The sequence below is a fragment of the Microcaecilia unicolor genome, chromosome 12, assembly GCF_901765095.1.
Source record: "Microcaecilia unicolor chromosome 12, aMicUni1.1, whole genome shotgun sequence".
In the NCBI taxonomy this organism is placed as follows: Eukaryota; Metazoa; Chordata; class Amphibia; order Gymnophiona; family Siphonopidae; genus Microcaecilia; species Microcaecilia unicolor.
The window spans coordinates 41,842,278-41,862,425 of NC_044042.1; the positions used below are offsets into that span (position 1 = coordinate 41,842,278).

A 20,148-nucleotide genomic window follows, 5' to 3' on the forward strand; every position below is an offset into this window, starting at 1 on the left:
TTGTTTGTCTGTATTACTTAGATTGTAAGCTCTTTTGAGCAGGGACTGTCTCTTCGTATCAGGTGTTCAGCACTGCGTGTGTCTGGTAGCGCTATACAAATACTATTAATAATAATAACTCTTGTTTGCAATGTGCTTAGAAATATAAGAATCGTGTAGTATGGTATAGTAACATTGAAATCTGCTTCTCTCAACTTATTAGATGATCCATCATTTAAGAGGGTTTTCTTGATGAATATAGAAACTCAATCGTCTAGATTGTAGGGCCTAACCAGTGGAATTCCTTGAAATGAGAACTGTGGAAATCTGAATAATTTAAAAAAGGTTTTTAAGGCTATGGGTCTCTTATTAAGCTCCGCTAGCGGCTCCCGGTGCAGTAATGCTGATAAAGCCCGTTCACTTTGAATGGGCTCCCTCAGCATTGCTGTGCAGGAACCACTAGTATGGCTTGATAAAAGAGGCCCTATATTGTTTAAGTGAGCATTCAATTTTTCTTAGACTAAGAGTCTCTGATATTAACTGTTGCTCATAGGTGGTTTATAGTCTCTGTGAGTATTTAATACTTCCTCAGTGAAAGAGTTTCTGATATTAACTATTGTTCTTACATCATATATTGTTTATTTCTATTAATATGGATTATGTGTTTGTGTTATTTTTGTGATTGACATAATTTTTTAAAATTTTAGTTAGTTTATAGTATTTGCTTATGGATGTTTTTTTTTGTTCTCTGCCCAGAATTGTAGATGGTGTGGATTAGACATTTTTTAATAAAATTCAAAAGGGTTTAAGCAGACAGGAGGGATTCCTGCCGGTGAGTCTGACGTCGGTGCCGGGCAAAATGGTAGAGTCTATTAAGAACAAAACTACAGAGCACATTCAAAAGCATGGATTAATGAGACAAAGCCAACATGGATTTAGTGAAGGGAAATCTTGCCTCACCAATCTATTACATTTCTTTGAAGGGGTGAACAAACATGTGGATAAAGGTGAGCCGGTTGTTGTGTATCTGGATTTTCAGAAGGCGTTTGACAAAATACCTCATTAAAGACTCCAGAGGAAATTGGAGAGTCATGGGATAGGAGGTAGTGTTCTATTGTGGATTAAAAACTGGTTAAAAGATAGAAAACAGAGAGTAGGGTTAAATGGTCAGTATTCTCAATGGGGATTGGTAGTTAGTGGGGTTCCCCAGGGGTCTGTGCTGAGACCACTGCTTTTTAACATATTTATAAATGACCTAGAGATGGGAGTAACTAGTGAGGTAATTAAATTTGCTGATGACACAAAGGTATTCAAAGTCGTTAAATCGCGGGAGGATTGTGAAAAATTACAAGAGGACCTTACGAGACTGGGCGTCTAAATGGCAGATGACGTTTAATGTGAGCAAGTGCAAAGTGATGTATGTGGGAAAGAGGAACCCGAATTATAGCTATGTCATGCAAGGTTCCACGTTAGGAATCACGGACCAAGAAAGGGATCTAGGTGTCATCGTTGTTGATAGTTGAAACCTTCTGCTCAATGTGCTGCTGCGGTTAAGAAAGCAAATAGAATGTTAGGTATTATTAGGAAAGGAATGGAAAACAAAAATGAGGATGTTATAATGCCTTTGTATCGCTCCAGAATATTGTGTTCAATTCTGGTCGCCGCATCTCAAAAAAGATATAGTGGAATTAGAAAAGGTGCAGAGAAGGGCGACAAAAATAATAAAGGGGATGGGACGACTTCCCTATGAGGAAAGGCTAAAGCGGCTAGGGCTCTTCAGCTTGGAGAAAAGGTGGCTGAGGAAAGATATGATACAGGTCTATAAAATAATGAGTGGAGTTGAACTGGTAGATGTGAAGCGTCTGTTCACGCTTTCCAAAAATACTAGGACTAAGGGGCATGCGATGAAGCTACAATGTAGTAAATTTAAAATGAATCGGAGAAAATTTTTCTTCACTCAACGTGTAATTAAACTCTGGAATTCGTTGCCAGAGAATGTGGTAAAGGCGGTTAGCTTAGCGAAGTTTAAAAAAAGTTTGGACAGCTTCCTAAAGGAAAAGTCCATAGACGTTATTAAATGGACTGGGGAAAACCCACTATTTCTGGGATAAGCAGTATAAAATGTTTTGTACATTTTTGGGATCTTGCTGGGTATTTGTGACTTGGATTGGCCACTGTTGGAAACAGGATGCTAGGCTCGATGGACCTTTGGTCTTCCCAGTATGGCAATACTTATGTACTTAAACCCCAATCAATGGTTCGGGAGTGCATATTTAGTGGCAGTTAACCGGGCAGTACTGCTAATATCCCCTCTGACCACCACAGCACTGTCTGGTTAGTTCTGGGGCAATAGTTGTTGGAGTCAGAGCAGATTTAGAAGATATGTGGGCTCCAGCTACATTGTTTATTTATTGCATTTGTATCCCACATTTCCCACCTATTTGCAGGCTCAATGTGGCTTACAGAGTTTTGTTATGACATAGTCATTCCAGGATATCAGGTACAATTAGTAATATACAGAGATTAAGAAAGGGAAGAGAGAAGGAAGGTGTTGGGCAGGATAGTATAGATGGATTTTAATAACTGGGTGGGTTGGTGAGGTAGTTTTGTAAGGCTATGGGTTCTCTTTGTAGGCCTTATTGAAGAGATGTGTCTTCAAAGATTTGTGAAAGTTAGTTATTTCGTCAATGGTTCTCAGGGCTGTAGGTAATGCATTCCACAACTGCGTGCTCCTACTGTTTACTGTTTATTAGGTATTTACCATTCATCCTTTTATAAAATACATAAAACAGTTTACAGTCTAAATCATAATCATGAAAAAGAAAAGGAATGTCATGGTCAAACGGAATAGGATAGAAGCTAGATAAGAATAGGGTGCCCCATAATGAAGAAGTGTGTGGCAAAATAAAGATTAAAATTAAGGTAGGCACCTGCTCTATGCTGCTGGAATTACCATACTACTCCTAGATCTGGTGGAAAGGAGAGACTAAACAGATAGGTCTGTAATGCAGCTTTGAATTTAGTCCCGGACGATGAATAGTGTTGTGCCATGGGGATCAGTGCTATTTAACATATTTATAAATGATCTGGAAATTGGAACTACAAGTGAGGCGATTAAGTTTGCAGGCTGTTAAAACAAATATGTACTGTGAAAAATTGCAGGAAGACCTTAGGAATTTGCACCAAATGGCAGATGAAATTTAATGTGGACAAATGCAAAGTGATGCACATTGGGATGAACAACCCAAATCATAGTTACCTGATACTAGGATCCACCTTGGGAGTCAGCACTCAAGAAAAAATATCTAGGTGTCGTTGTAGATAATATGCTGAAATCTTCTGCCCAGTGTTTGGTGGTGGCCAAAAAAAGCAAACAAGATACTAGAAAGTATTATGAAAGAGATGATAAATAAGACTGAGAATATTATAATATCTCTGTATCGCTCTCACCTTGAGTATTGCGTTCAGTTCTGGTCGCTGTATTTTAAAAAAGAAATAGCAGAATTAGAAAAGATTCAAAGAAGTGCGACCAAAGTGTTAAAGGGGGATGAACTCCTTTAATATGAGGAAAGGCTAAAGAGGTTAGGGCTCTTCTGCTTGGAAAAGAGAAGGCTGAGGGGGGATATGATTGAGGTATACATAATCCTGATTGGTGTAGAATGAGTAGAAGTGAATCAATTTTTTACTCTTTCCAAAAGTACAAAGACTAGGAGACACTCAATGAAGTTACATGGAAATACTTTTAAAACAAAGAGGATGGAATATTTTTCACTCGGTGAATAGTTAAGTTGTGGAACTCTTTGCTGGAAGATGTAGTAACAGCAGTTAGCATATCTAGGTTTAAAAAAAGATTGGACAAGTTTCTGGAGGAAAAGTCCATAGTCTACTATTGAGACAGACATTGGGAAGCCACTGCTTGCCCTGAGATTGGTAGCATGGAATGTTGCTACTGTCTGGGTTTCTGCCAGGTTCCTGTGACCTGCATTGGTCACTGTTGGAAACAGGATACTGGGCTAGATGGACCATTGGTCTGACCCAATATGGCTGTTCTAAATCCTGGGGCAAGGAATTCCACATTGTAGGAACATTGTAGGTGCTAAGAAGAAAAGCACACAGTGCTAAGAAGTATCCAAATGGGCTTAGGATAGTGCAGGCGATAACAGACAACAAGTTCTAGAGGTGATGAAGTGGTCTATAAGGGGTCAATAGAGATGAAAGGTAAAGTGTGATACCTTGATGAACAGCACTATGTGTGAGGATAAGAATTTTAAACTGAAAATGTAACAGGTGGGAAGCCAGTGATACTGATACATTAATGGTCATATATGGTCAAATTTCCATGCCTGGCATATTCAGTGGTGGGGCCCAGGCTAATAGGACTACACGAAAACCAGTCCTATCTTTGCTTTGTTAGGTATGCAGGAACCAACGCTGAATATGTCTGCAAAACTTCCAGGTCAATTGAAGACCCAGATATTCAATGCTGATGTTTGGACAGAGCCTGGCAATGAATATCCAGGTCTAATTCAGCCTACGGCTTTTGCAGCTTCAAAACCACTAAACCACCACTGACTGAATATTGCTGAAAATGTATTCCTTGAGTGTGTGTGTGTGTTATAATATTGCCAAAGCTAGTCAGCAAGGGGGAATAAGAGATTTTTGTACTAGAAAATTCTAATACTATTACAAGTAATGCAGGAATTCTCCACCCAACTACCCTTTGGATTTCATTTTAGAAGGTTTGCGTGGCATTTAATTATTTGCACATGTAAATAGCCATTTTAGAAAGCTGTTATTTACACTCTTAGATCCACAGCACACAGTTTAGAAGGGGGTATGCTGGGGTCACAGCAAATTATGCATGATTTCCAATTTCACCAAGGCAATGCATATATACTTTAAGTAAAGTCTGAACCATGGCATTTATATCTACTGAAAGGTGTGAATGTCAACTAATAGCTCAGTTGTACCTATGGCTTGCACTAATGGACTGAGGGGGCAAGTGTGTTTACCTTTCTGGTGGTGTTAAACTCCTAAGAATTTCATAAAAGACCTTTTTCACTTGGCTCTTCAATGTCAAATATCAGTGCTTACACAGGTAGGGGACTGATATTCAAAAGAGTTTAACTGGGCAAGGGAAGCACCTGCCTCACTGCTTTCAATAAGAAGTGACATATTTTCTCCCACCAACACTTCTCCTCATTCAGGGATGTGTGATAGAAACTCCCGTAGGCTACTCTTCTCTTTGAAAAAGGAGTTAACCATGTAGCATTCCCTTCTTTTCAACAGGGAGCACTAGGAAATGTGAACTAGAGTTTTTTTTTTTCAAGTGTTTCATTTCCCTTTCAAAGTCAATCTGCAAGGCTTCTCTTTTACTCAGGGTGAATATAGACATCGGTTATTTCGTCCAACATCCTCCCATCTGAAGTCTTCCTTGGTAACATGTCACAGCTCTGTTACCCTCTTTACACCACCTAGTGATCCATTTGGGGAATACCACTTTATAAACAGGCTTCATGGGATATGCAAATTAACCATTCAGAAGGCAAATCTTCTCTCACAGGCTATACTGTAATTATTCTGAAGGGGTATGCTTCTTCCAACAAATGCTTTAGCAAGCAATCTTGAACTGAGCCCTCCACTGGGGAATATGTGGGTCAGTTATACAATACTCATTCGGCTTCCCAGGATATACAAATTAACCATTCTAAATGCAAATCCACTCCAATTAGCTTCTGCTAACTACTCTGTAGGGGTTACTCCTCTTTCAACAAATAATTCACTACACTCTCTTCAACTGAGCCCTTGTGATGGAAAATATTAAGGATTGCTTTTAAGTCTTACTTTGACCGATAATACATTTTTAAAATCTTCTGTCTTTGACCAAAAGTGACTTTCCTTGTATATCTCAAAGAACAGGCTGGAATGTAAAGCACATCTCAAGAACAATGTATGAGATAAGGCACATCTCAAGAACAGGTTGGAATGTCTCTGAAGCCAGCTTATGCAGGAGGGAGGCGGGGTATGCTTGATGTTCGGGAGATAAGCCACCTGGCCAGTGGTTTGTTTACCTGAACTGAGAGCATGTGACTGAATCCTCATGTACATTCCTGGATAAGTTTTAGCTTAATAAAAAGGGGGCTTGTTGCAGCAGAGCTTTGAGGCTCATCTGTGGATGGACGCATCATGCAGAAAAGACTTGTTCCTGGTCATATGGAGACTTCGGGCTTTCGCTGCAACGGGCCTCCCAGCTGATGAGATAAGGGCCTGAATGATATAAACGCAGAAAAGACACAATGTCTCATCTTATCCTCACAATATAACACAAACAAACCCAATACCATAAACACCCCAGACTACACCCTTCCGGTCTCAGACAGCCTGAAAATTCTGGGAGTCACAATTGACCGAAATCTTACACTTGAAGACCATGCGAAAAATACAGCAAAGAAAATGTTCTACTCAATGTGGAAACTTAAAAGGATCAAACCTTTCTTCCCAAGGGAAGTATTCCGCAGCCTAGTACAATCAATGGTACTAAGCCATCTAGATTACTGTAATGCCATTTATGCCGGATGTAAAGAACAAATCATTAAGAAGCTTCAAACCCCTCAAAACACAGCAGCCAGACTCATATTTGGGAAAGTGAAATACGAAAGCGCCAAACCCCTAAGAGAAAAACTGCACTGGCTCCCATTAAAAGAACGAATTGCGTTCAAAGTTTGCACCCTGGTCCACAAAATCGTTCACGGGGAAGCACCGGCCTATATGTCAGATCTTATAGACTTGCCTAAGAGGAACGCAAAAAGATTAGCACACTCATTCCTCAATCTCCACTACCCCAACTGTAAAGGGCTAAAATATAAATCCACATACGCAACCAGTTTCTCCTACATTTGCACGCAACTATGGAACGCACTACCGAAGGCCATAAAAACAACACAAGACTTAACTATCATCCGAAGGCTACTGAAAACTGATCTGTTCAAGAAGGCATACCAATAACATCCATCTTCAATACTAAATAATAAGACTGCACATGAGCTAGAAAAATCAAATTCCTATCACTTGACTGACTAACCTCTTTGCTATTAATGATCAACCACTTTAATCCTTATGTCGAATATGGTCTCTCTATAGTCGATGACCTAATGTATGTTACAATCCAATCTATTACTCAGGAACCAATATGCACTACCATAATGTATTCTTCTTTACCATGTATGTATGCACCTTAATGCAATGCCTTTTGTATTCTGCTACCCGGAAATGGCAACCGCCATTATGGCAAATGTAAGCCACATTGAGCCTGCAAATCGGTGGGAAAATGTGGGATACAAATGCTACAAATAAATAAAAATAAATAAAATAATTCCTGACCTGTGATGTTGTGAGTTTTTATATATATATATATATATATATATATATATATATATATATATATATATATATATATATACAGTATACATAATTTTACTTTCCTATAGCCTTCCTTTAGTAATGTATTCGATTAGTGTGTGTATTTCTTAATCATTGTGTAGTTGGAACAATAATGACTTATACACTCTCCAATTAAAGTGCAAAGAGTTTTATTTACCCAATACAAACCTAAAAGAATCTGTAGTATTTTATTTTCTAAGCAGTCTGTGGTGATTAAAGTGAGCAGGCTGCAATACCAGAGCAATACACAAGGTGGCGCTGCGAGCAGGGTTTGTAGAGGGGAATGGAACTTTTTAAGCAAAAAAAAAAAAGGAAAGAATAAAGAGGAGAGTGTTGTTGAAATTCCAGGATGAGATGCAGTACCATATGATATAATAGCCACTGAGTGGTCAAAATGTGCAGGCTTGTGTGAGGAGTGGGACTCCTGTTTAAAGGGCTCAGAGCCCTTAGATGTAGTTAGATGTATGCAAAAAATTAAGATAGAACGGGGAAAAGAACAATACTCTGTTGGGCGGCATGGATGGATTCTGTTAACCGCCTATCGGAAAAGCCATCAGAACCGTGATGAACAGCATAGGAGAATTGCAGAATTAGCGCGACAAGTATGTGACTTGAGTAGTCAAAATGTAATGCTTAACTGTCAAAATAAATTGTTAGCTGACAAGCTGGATACATATCAGACCATTGCAGAGCGTGCCGCAGTACAAGTGGCACAATATAAATACAAAAAGTGGAAAGGGAAAGTTAACAAAAAGAAAGTATATTTATGTTATTGCTAAAGCAGGACTGTCCTTTGACCCTGATTATTGGGATGGAGACATTTGGGATACCTCAACCTCAGAGTCAAGTGAGGATCCTGAAGATTTCACATCCCCTCCAAAAGTTATAGGAGAAAAAAAGCGCACCCAATAGAACAGAGGCGCATGATACAAGATGCCCAGGGAGTGTATCAAAGAAAGGATCTAGTGGAAGATTACACCGAAAATGAAGTTGCTGATTTGATAGATTTCAACAGAGATCGGGGGAAACTTTGCTTGCCTGGGTTGTGCGTATTTATGAGTTGGGGGCAGCTGATATTAAGTTGGATATAATGGATTGTAAGAAATTTATTACATTGAGTAAGGAACCCTATGTGCAGGCAGCTTTTCGGGATTTTCAGGGACGTCCCCCAGTAGATGGGAGACCCTATAATAATAATACCACTATGTTAGAATTAGTAGTAGAAGGGTGTAATCGCAAGTATCCTACAGAAGCAGATTGGCCTGGGAATGAGCGTCCCTGGTATACTTTACGGGATTGTGTGCAAAGAATAAAAGAGGAAGGGATGAAAACAGCAATCTTTTTAGAGCAGGCAGATACTTTTTCTCAGATAGCATTGTCTGTCAGTGTCTGAAATAAATTGATTAAGACTGCTCCTCCTGCATATAAGCAGTAATCATGACCTTGTTAATTAATGAAACAGGGCACCCCATTTGGGACGTGATGGAAAAAGTGCAGCAGTTAGGAGACCTTGGGGAGTTGGGCCCAAAAATATCTGATCGGGGACAGAAAGGGGGGAAGGAAGGTGACGGGATTAATTGAGCCTCCAGAAAAGAAATGTTTATTGCCTTGTTGAAGGATGGGGTAGCTCAAGAAAAATTGGATGGTATCCCCACATCCGAAATGTGGCAGATGTATTAAAAGCAGGGATTAAATGGGGGCAAGGTAGTACGCAGTCAGCGAGCTCAGGTAAATATTGACAGATCAGTTCCTCCTCCCCCTGAGGCCAGAACCCCTAGTGCTAGAGTTAGTGCTAACGCGCCCTCACAATAGGGAGAGGAATGGCAGGGGTATGAGGATTTGTATCCCTGGAAAGAAGTGCAGCATCTTAAAAAAGCAGGAAAATATGATTGACAGAATGGCCAGGCTTCCACCCATTTAGCGCGTTTAGATTTGTGGCCCCATGTAAATATAGAAATTTGTTGGAAAAATAGGTCCTGTCAAAAAGTGCTTGCTCTAGTGGATACTGGAGCTGAGGTCACTTTATTATATGGGATAAGGGTCAGAGAGCTGTCATTACCGGGTTGGGGGAAAACAAATTGAAGCTGTACAGACCGGGGTGGAATTAAAAATTGGAAATTTACCTAAAAGGGAATACAAAGTCATGATTGTGCCTGAGTATATACTGGGCATAGATATATTAAAGGGATTGTCATTAACATTAGAAGATGGAAGGTATCAATTTGGAGTTAAACCGTATATCCAATCTTGTCCCATTACTGTGGGAAAAGTGAGAATGACTCCGATAGAGATTCCTCCAGCCACAAGAGTTATTCATTTGAAACAATATAGGATACCAGGGGGACATCTTGAAATCAGTAAAACCATAAAAGAATTAATGGAGAAGGGGGTTATTAAAACCACTACCACAGATTGGAATAATCTGGTCAGGCCAGTCAGGAAAAGTGACGCTCCTGGCGTATGACAGTAGATTATTGGGAAGTAAACAAAGTTACACCCGCCTTAACTGCTGCAGTCAATTGTGATGCGCTGCTTACGACTGATAGCGCTATAGAAATGATTTGTAGTAGTAGTAGTCCCAGATACCATTACTTTGATAGAGAAAATACAGACACATTCTGGCAGATGGTATGCTGTGATAGATTTGGCTAATGCCTTTTTCACCATTCCAATCAATGAAAAATATTGGGATCAATTCGTTTTCAATTGGCAGGGCAGGCAATATATTTGTCACCGGACGGTGGCAGATCATTTAGATGAATTTTCTCTAGCAGATCATATGCAAATTGTACATTATATTGATGATATTATGATTCAAGGGATAACCCAGGAAGATGTTCAAACTCATTTGGAGTCACTAATTGTACATTTAAAGGACAAGGGATGGGAAATAAATCCTGATAAGATACAAGGGCCATCCCAAACAGTGACATTTCTAGGCATTCAGTGGCTTAATGGTCTGAAGGAAATTTTGCCAAAAGCTAAACAGAAGATTTTGGAATTTGTTCTTCCTTGTAATAAAAAGGCTATCCCAACCGTATATTTTGGGTTAATAGTCCCCCACTCAAGCCTGGCAGTGAAAGGAATACAGGTTTTAGGAGGGGTGACTGATACAGACTATCAAGGAGAAATAAAGGTTATACTTAATAACCAAGGTCCACATGATATGTTACTTCAGGCTAATGATAGAATTGCTCAATTATTTATCTTACCTGTGTTACAATCAGGTATTGTGAAGCTGGATCCGCCCACCACTTTTTCCATACGAGGGGATAAAGGATTTGGATCCCCTAATTTGTCTGCAGGTGCAAAGGTGTGGGTTACCCAAGAAAATGGGCCCCCACAGCCTGCTGAAATTATTGCCCAAGGGGCAGATAATACTGTCCTGATCCTTCGATCTGGGCGAGAAAAATGGACTTATGTTTCAGCAAATAAATGTTATCTTAGAGAGTAACTAATCTGTTGACATGTTTCATTCATAGGTTCTTGTAAGAGTCAGTATAATCCTCCTTATGGTACCTTTGGATATTGCCATTACCCCGGGTGGACGAGTACATCTTACCACCGAAAGACAAGGCAAGCTGATTTGGCAATGGAAGAATCAGAGTGAAATCCGAAAACAAGACAATTACACATGCACAGCTTATTGAGCATGCTCTGTGGTAACTATGGTTTTCACAGGAACAAAGATATGATTATGAAAATGAGTTCAGCCATATGAATGAGCTTATGTTCAACCACAAGATAAACAATTACTTTCTGCTCGGGTTACTAATAACACCCAGATCCGGTGTTGTTGATTTAATATGACTTGCACTGCTAAGTTTCGCTCAAACCAGAGACAGACAATACAACAATGCTGTCCTAAAATTGCAAGCACTGTGGACATTTATACTACTAATGTATCATTAGGAAATGTCTATACACTTTTTTGTGTAAATGCTACACCTACCAAGAACCGTACTTGGTGGGTTGATTATGTTACTATACTTGACTCAAATCCAGGGGTACACACTAACAACCTAGTCCGTGTATCTTCTACCTGTATAAATACTGCTATAAATCATCAGAAGAATGTTTTTCATTTCAATATTACTTTTCCTCAACTGCCCAAATGTAGAGTTAAACGAGCTTGGTATGACACATTATTGGGAGCTTTTGGTGCAAGTGCAGGAGTAATAAATGCTATTGATTCTGAGACTTTAGCTTATAAAGCTAAGCGTATTGGAACTGATATTAATCAGCGTATTACTTTGCAAGCTCAGTGGTTGCCAACGGTGTTTGAACCACAACAGATGACTTTACAATATGATAAAAGTTTTCTAAACCTTGTCAATTATGCTGAAATAGCCAAATTACAAGTAGATGTCAATATAACATATTTTATGAATTGGACTACATGCACGTTGCAGCATTTATTTGCCCTTATACAAAGGAATAAGGCTCAGGATGATTTAATGACTAATTCTGAATATTTGTGGAGGCGAATCTTTCACCGGTGGATTCCTTCCGCAAATTGGGTTTTAATAACTCCAAATACTGTAGTATGTACTACTGACCTCTTTTGTTCTGGGCAAATTGTACATTTTAATGTAACTGAACAATGTGTCTTGTGTACATTTATAATTTTGCCCATTGTTTTTGTTAATGAATTTTGGTTACCACATTTTTCTGGAAATTATATTAGAACAGATACCATTAATGGGGCTGTTTGTGGACAACATTCTCCTTTATATGAACCGTGTTTATTACAGCATTCCATTAATGTTTGCCCTTTGACTATACTCCCTGCTAATTTTAGTATGTTCATTGAAATTAGTGCTCAATACATTTGTTTAGCCTCTTATGATATCAATGTAACCTATTTATATAATTTATCTTATCCTTTTTGTGGTTGTTTTACCAACGTCACTCATTTATGGTGGCATGGACAATTATATACCTTTGTACTGGATATGGAACAACAATTGACCCTATATTGGTATCCACAAGTACTGAATATAGCCGACATTTCATTAAGTTTACAGCCTTTGAGAGATGCTATACAAAAAACTGAACTTTTACAACAATATTTGCAGAAGCGCAATAAAACTCTGCTTCAACACCAGACTGATACAACTCTCACTGGAGATACACTTGTGGACATTTCTTCACGCTTGCAAAAAGCTACCACCCATAATTGGTGGGACATTTTCTCTGGACATTCACCTTCAGCTACCAAAGCATTAAATTTGCTATTTCATCCTATCTTAATCATACTTTGCATAATCATTATTTTGACTATATGGAATTGTTATCTTACTCATTATATGCGAAAAATATCTCATAGTTCTATTATACCATTATCATATAAGCAAAATAGAAAAGCATAGAACCGAATGTGATGGAAAATATTAAGGATTGCTTTTCAGTCTTGCTTTGACAGATAATACATTTTTAAAATCTTCTGTCTTTGACCAAAAGTAACTTTCCTTGTACATCTCAAAGAACAGGCTGGAATGTAAAGCACATCTCAAGAACAATGTATGAGCTAAGGCACATCTCAAGAACAGGTTGGAATGTCTCTGAAACCAGCTTGTGCAGGAGGGAGGTGGGGTATACTTGAGGTTCGGGAGATAAGCCACCTGGTCAGTGGTTTGTTTACCTGAACTGAGAGCGTGTGACTGAATCCTCATGTACATTCCTGGATAAGTTTTAGCTTAATAAAAAGGGGGCTTGTTGCAGCAGAGCTTTGAGGCTCATCTGTGGATGGACGCATTGTGCAGAAAAGACTTGTTCCTGGTCATATGGAGACTTTGGGCTTTCGCTGCAACGGGCCTCCCAGCTGATGAGATAAGGGCCTGAATGATATAATTTCTTACCAGTGATGTTGTGAGTAATATATAATCTTTCTTATTTTACTTTCCTATAGCCTTCCTTTAGTAATGTACTCAATTAGTGTGTGTATTTCTTAATCATTGTGTAGTTGGAACAATAATGACTTATACACTCTCCATTTAAAGTGCAAATAAAAAGTTTTATTTACCCAATACAAATCTAAAAAAATCTGTAGTATTTTATTTTCTAAGCAGTCTGTGGTGATTAAAGTGAGCAGGCTGCAATACCAGAGCAATACAGCCCTCCACTGGGAGATGAGAGTCTCAGATTAAAACAGCCATCACCCCTTGGACAGGACTTTACTTCACCTCAACTTTACAATCCTGTCCTCCATCCCCGGCTGTTGCTATTAGAGTCTTATTTCAAGGCCCACAGTGTTAGCCTCCATGCTGTGGCCAAATCAATGTTCCTTATTCTCCCCATTATTCTGTACTTCAGGTAAGTACCTTGTCTTTCTTTAGGAATCCTTTCCTTTAATGTTCAGTCATCAGTTGCTTGGTATCCTTCATTCTTCTTGGAGTGCTCCTTCTGCTCTCGGGAAAAAGTGTTTTTAAAGGGCTGTTTCCTACCAACCCCACCCTTCCTGGGCTCCTCCAGTATTCTAGAAAAGGTACAGAACCTTATCTAATGGGCTTGCCTTCTGAAGGGAACTATTCCTACCTTCTGCCACGGGCCCTCCCCTGTCAATTTAGAACAAGGGTAACCTCTGCCCCTCCCCCTCTCCAGCTATCTGTGTCAGGGCTAGCATTGAGAAAGGGCTCCTCTTAGTGGCCTCTACAAAGTAACACAAGGGCCTCTACCCATTAGAATGCCATCTAGTGGTCACCACCCATCTAAGCAGGCTTCTTCTACTCTTGAGCTCCCTTTAGTGGCTCTCTTCAGGTCATTACAGCAGTCTTCCACCCTAAGAGCTTCCTCTGGTGGCTAGGTCCTATCAAGGCATATCCTATATCTATCACACTGTTTAAACCCTGCTGAGCTGGCCAGCCACTGATATTCAGTAGCACTTAACCAGGCAGTGCTGCTGAATATCACCACTAACCAGCCAACCCCTAACAGGCTACACTAGGGGCAGGCCAGGAGCAGCATTAGGGTGAAGCGGCAACTTAGCAGTTAGCAATGATATTCAGTCCACTAATCAGCTAAGTAAACACATAAAGATAGGACAGCAAAACAACTGTCCTAACTTTAAGCCCAAAATTAACATCCAAGTCAAAAGACATACCCAGATCATCAGTGCTGGAGCCGTGCATGCACTGGCATTGAATATCCAGGGTTAAGCCAGCCAATGGCTGGAAGTGGCTTATAAGACACTTGGGGCCCTGTTTACTAAGGTGCGCTAGAGGCGTGGTAGCACTTTTAGTGCGTTCTAAATGCTAGAGACGTCAATAGGAATATATGGGCATCTCTAGTGTTTAGCGTGGGCTAATTTTTAGCATGCGCTAAAAATGCTAGCACACCTTAGTAAACAGGGCCCTTACTGTTACGGGGTGTATATTACCGCTGTAGTTTGTAAAGAATTCACCCCCCCCCCCCCCCCCCCAGTTCATTTACATGTGCAGAACCTGAGTGATACCACTTTGTTCTTGAATGTGTTTCTTAATAAAATAGCTTTTCCCACTAAAAACACTTGTCATTCCCACTGCCTTATCATTATGGAGCAAAAAACTCCGCATTCAGCAAGCCTGCTGTAAAATGCCTTTCTAACTGGATGCCTCTTTTTCTGCCTAAATGCCCTGTGCATACTTGGACTTTAAAAATATGTTTTAAGAACATGAGGTTGCAAAATCACTGCTGGGTAGAGAGCTGCTAAAAAAAAATCTTATAATTATGCTTTGGATTAAAGGATCACATTTTTAGAATCACTGGAATGGTCTCTCCTTATGCTGTGTTTTGTCTTGCTTAAGCCAAATCACGTAGTAAGAAAGTCTACACATTTTCCTAAAATTTATCATAACAGAAGTTGTAGTAACAAAGCAAAGATAGGAGCTCTTGAGAAGCTCCTTCCAGGGTAGAACATTTGGCCTACCTACTGCGTCACTGCAGCTGAGCAGAAATTAATCGTGTAGGCAAAAAGGCCTGTGAAATACCCAGAAGATAATATAGCAGGAACTATTATAAGCCTCAGTATCATCCACATATGCATAAACAACACACAAAGTACTGATGCAGGTGTTTTATGTCTACAGCTGGGGAGTGAGTTACCAATAGGAATTTGAATCTTTTAAGTTGGGGGAAGGGGTACTGGATTAGGAGGAGGGAGGGGGGCCAGTAGACATCAGCGAATTATTTTTTTTAAGTCCGGGAAGGCTGTGGGGTCAGGTCAGGTGGGGGAGGGGCAACTAGACTACCAGGACTTTTGAGGACTCATGTCGGGGAGCCAATACAGAAAGCCACAGTCAGGGAAGGTTGGGTTGGGGATGTCTCCTATACTACCAGGAATTTTGCTGGTGGCTTTTTTTTTTTTTAATGTTCCCGTTCCTATGATGGGCTCATGCACTAACAGAAATAGGAACCACGTGGTGGCTGAACACAAAAATCCCAGAAAACAGAAGAAGGCTCAACAAAAATGGAACTTAAAAATATAAAACAATACTTCACTACACCTGCCTGAATTCTGCACCAAAAAGATCTAAATTCTGTGCACAAAATTTTGCAAATTCAGGCAGGAGTAGTGCATTTATTTATTTATTAGGATTTATTTACCGCCTTTTTGCAGGAATTTACTCAAGGCGGTGTACAGTAAGAATAGATCAAACATGAGCAACAGGCAATTAGAGCAATAAAAATATTCGGACGATACAAAGTATGGCATGGTATACTACTTGCAATGACAACACAATCGGGCATTTTCGAAAGAGAAGGGCGCTCATCTTTTCACACAAATCAGGAGATAGGTGTCCTCTCAGGGTCTCCCAAATCGGCATAATCGAAAGCTGATTTTGGGCGTCCTCAACTGCTTTCCGTTGCAGGGACGACCAAAGTTCCTGGGGGGCGTTTGGCAGTGCACCGAAGGCGGGACGGGGGCATGCTTAAGAGATGGGCGTCCTCGGCCGATAATGGAAAAAAGAAGAGCGTCCCCGACGAGCATTTGGCCGACTTGGTCCCTTTTTTTTTTCACGACCAAGTCTCGAAAAGGTGCCCGAACTGACCAGATGACTACTGGAGGGAATCGGGGATGACCTCCCCTTACTCCCCCAGTGGTCACCAATCCCCTCCCACCCCCCAAAAAAAATTTTAAAACATTTTTTTACAGCCTCTATGCCAGCCTCAAATGTCATACCCAGCTCCATGACAGCAGTATGCAGGTCCCTGGAGCAGTTTTTAGTGGGTGCAGTGCACTTCAGGCAGACCCAGGCCTGCCCCCCCTACACGTGTGATAAATGTGAGCCCTCCAAAACCTGGTAGTGTTCAGTTGTGGGTTTTGGGGGGGCTCAGAACCCAAGGTAAGGAAAGGGACTTGATATACCGCCTTTCTGTGGTATTTTGCAACTACATTCAAAGCGGTTTACATATATACAGGTGCTTATTTTGTACTTGGGGCAATGGAGGGTTAAGTGACTTGCCCACAGTCACAAGGAGCTGCAGTGGGAATCGAACCCAGTTCCCCAGGATCAAAGTCCGCTGCACTAACCACTAGGCTACTCCTCCACTCCTGGGAGCAATTTCTGAAGTCCACTGCAGTGCCCCCTAGGGTGCCCGGTTGGTGTCCTAGCATGTGAGGGGGACCAGTGCACTACGAATGCTGGCTCCTCCCATGACCCAAATGGCTTGGATTTGGTCGTTTTTGAGGTGGGCGACCTCGGTTTTCACCGATAATGGAAACCGAGGTCTAAGGTTGACCATCTCAACATTTAGGTTAACCATCTCTTAGGTCGACCTAAATGTTGAGATTTGGGCGTCCTCGACTGTATTATCGAAACGAACGATGGACGCCCATCTTGTTTTGATAATACGGGATGCCCCGCCCCTTTGCGGGGACGTCTTCAGAGAAGGGCACCCTTATTGATGGTCGTCCCCATTCGATTATCCCCCTCCACATGTACTAGAACCAGGGCTTTTTTTGAGGGGGTACTTGGGGGTACTGAGTACTGGCACCTTTTCCAATTGTTTGCTAAAATTGACCCATGGACCCCAAGTTTTAATGAAAGAAACTCAGGCTCTACACACCAATTCTGCCTTGTCATAGATTCTGTGACTGGTTGCAGGGTGCCTGGCTATTGTGGAGTGGATCCTTCAGTGATCACCCCACCCCTGAAGGATGGCCTTGCATTTGAGTACCGGCACCTTTTTTGCTAGCAAAAACGAACTGACTAGAACATTATAATTGGTAGTGAAGAGTAGGGCAAAGTAACATATAGATGAGTAAGAAAGTAGGAAGAATTAGAAAGTAAGGTGATTGATTTGAAGAAAGTTGCACGTGAGGTCAGAGAGATGGTTAAATATTATCTCAGCTAGGGTAGGAGTGGATAAGCATGTCCCGCTGCAGTATGTGCAGCCCAAGTCAATCCCTGTGTGTGTGAGTGAGACTAACAAGTTAGTTACTTCTTCCATTAAAGGCTTGGTTGAAGAGCCAAGCTTTCACCTGCTTCCTGAAGTAGAGGTAGTCTTGTGTTAAGTGGAGCCTTTCAGGCCACGCATTCCAGAGTGTGGGGGCTACTTCGGAGAAGGCTCGTGGGTATCACATCGTGTAATGTCTTTTGGAGAGGGTGTAGTTAGTGAAAGTCCTTGGGAGGACCTTAGTGTCCTTGGCGGTGTGTGGAGGACCATCCTATTCTTCAGATACTCGGGGCCATTTCCTTTCAGGACCTTGAAGATCAGACATGGAGTTTTAAATTTAGCCCTATATTGTACTGGTAGCCAATGAAGTTTTTGCAAAAATGGTGTGATGTGGTCACGTCGCTTGCAACCGTCTATGAGTCTTGCTGCTGTATTCTGAATCAACTGGAGCTGGTGCAGGCCCTTTGTAGTCAGACCATTGTATAGTGCATTGAAGTAATCCAGTCTTGATGTTACCATGGCATGCACAACTGGGATAAGATTTACCTTCTCGATGTAAGGAGAGAGGCAGCGTAGCTGTTGCAAATAATAGAAGCAGCTCTTGAAGGTTGCTTGGATTTGGGGAATCAGAGTAAGTGTTGAATCTAACTGTATTCCAAGGTTCTTGACTTGTGCTTTGAGGGGGGAGTTCATACTTCCCAAAAGGGATTTTGATGTCAGGTATGTATCCACTTGTGTTAGGGGCCCAGAGAAGCTTGGTTTTACTTGGGTTCAGGCAAAGTTTGTTGTGTTTAGCCCATTCTTGAATTGATGTTAGACAAGTAATCAGTTTATTCACGGCTGTAGGTAAGTCAGGTTCAATGGGTATGAGTAACTGCACATCATCCGCATAGATATAGAACTGAGTGTCCATTGACCGAATCAGCTCAGCTAGTGGCTTGAGGTAGATATTGAACAGAATAGGTGACAGTATTGATCCTTGTGGTACCCTGCAGGTCAGCGTCCTTGGTGGTGATGAGTTGCTGCCAATCATTATGGATTGTTGCCTGTCTGATAGGATCTGAACCAGGCAAGTACTGTTCCATTGATACTTGTTTCTGTCAGTCGTGCTAGCAAGATATCGTGATCCACAGTGTCAAAAGCTGCTGAGAAATCTAGCAGTACTAACATTGAGGCAAATCCCTTGTCTCGGTTTCTGTAAAGATCATCTAACAGGGACACGAGGACCGTTTCTTTTCCATAACCGGGTCTGAATCCAGATTGACATGGATCTAGCCAGTTACTCTTTTCTAGCTATTCATTAAGCTGAACACAGACTGTTTGTTCTATGAGTTTCCCTAGAAACGGGATGTTGGATACTGGCCTGTAACTTTCAAGTTTGTCCTGGCCAAGGTTGTTTTTCTTCAGCAGAGGGCGAACCACTGCCCTTTTTATTGCTGTTGGTAGTTGCCCATTAGAAAGAGAGGTGTTCACAATTTTTGTGGCGCCTTCTATAAGGCCCATACTTGTCTGCTACACTATCTTTGATGGGCAGGGATCGAGGGAGCAGGTAGTTGGTAGAAGGTCTCTTAGGGGTTTGTCAAGGCTCTCCTCTGTCATTAGGTTAAAAGTGTTCCATCTGTCTCTGTTAGGAGGCGGCGAGTTTGTGCGCCCGTGGTTGACTGGTTAGGCACTGGGTGGGATTGCCTGTAAATCCTGGTGGAGACTTTTAATTTTGTTGGCAAAGTATGCAGCAAAATCATTGCAGTGCCCTTACTGAAAAGGGCATTGGTTCTCAATCCAGTCCTGGGGGCACACTCTGCCATTCAGGTTTTCAGGATATCCACAATGTATATATATGAGATAGATTTACATACCAAGGAGGCGGTGCATGCAGATCTATCTCATGCATATTCATTGTGGATATCCTGAACATCTGATAGGACTAGGTAGGTATGCCTCAAGGACTGAGTTTAGAAACTCTGTACTAGGGAAGTGAAGAGATAGTAGCAGTAGTAATGGAATCCTAATTTTGTTACATTACCAACCAACTTCAGAATATATATTTTCCAAATTATTTTTATTGAAACTAGATTAGCAAACACTGAACAAATAAAACTGAGCTATTCTAAAATCGCAGTTTTATCAGATGTCTGCACATCAGTGGATGCAGAGCAGGGGCCCCCATACACTTTCTTGTCTCTCTTACACCATCAGCTGCCTTTTCAGCCTGCTGTTTTGTTTTGTTTTTTTTTGGAACGGCATTGTGCAAGAATTGCTAGCCTTATACATGTTACCTGCCAGACAGAAAGCTCAAAGATTTCCTCCACCCTCTCTGCTCGGGCGAGTAACACTCCAGGAAGTTTAGGGCTT

The 20,148-nt window shown here is 41.0% G+C and overlaps 1 protein-coding gene across 1 annotated transcript in view; it reads left to right on the forward strand.

The window, feature by feature from the left end:
* Positions 1 to 12,867, forward strand: part of LOC115481745 — a 28,987-nt gene extending 16,120 nt beyond the window's left edge. The window contains exon 3 of the mRNA XM_030221116.1: positions 10,902 to 12,867. Coding sequence (XP_030076976.1) covers positions 11,226 to 12,791 — 1,566 coding nt within the window. The 5' untranslated portion in view covers positions 10,902 to 11,225 and the 3' untranslated portion in view covers positions 12,792 to 12,867. The remainder of the gene's footprint in view (positions 1 to 10,901) is intronic.
* Positions 12,868 to 20,148: the final 7,281 nt, after the last annotated feature.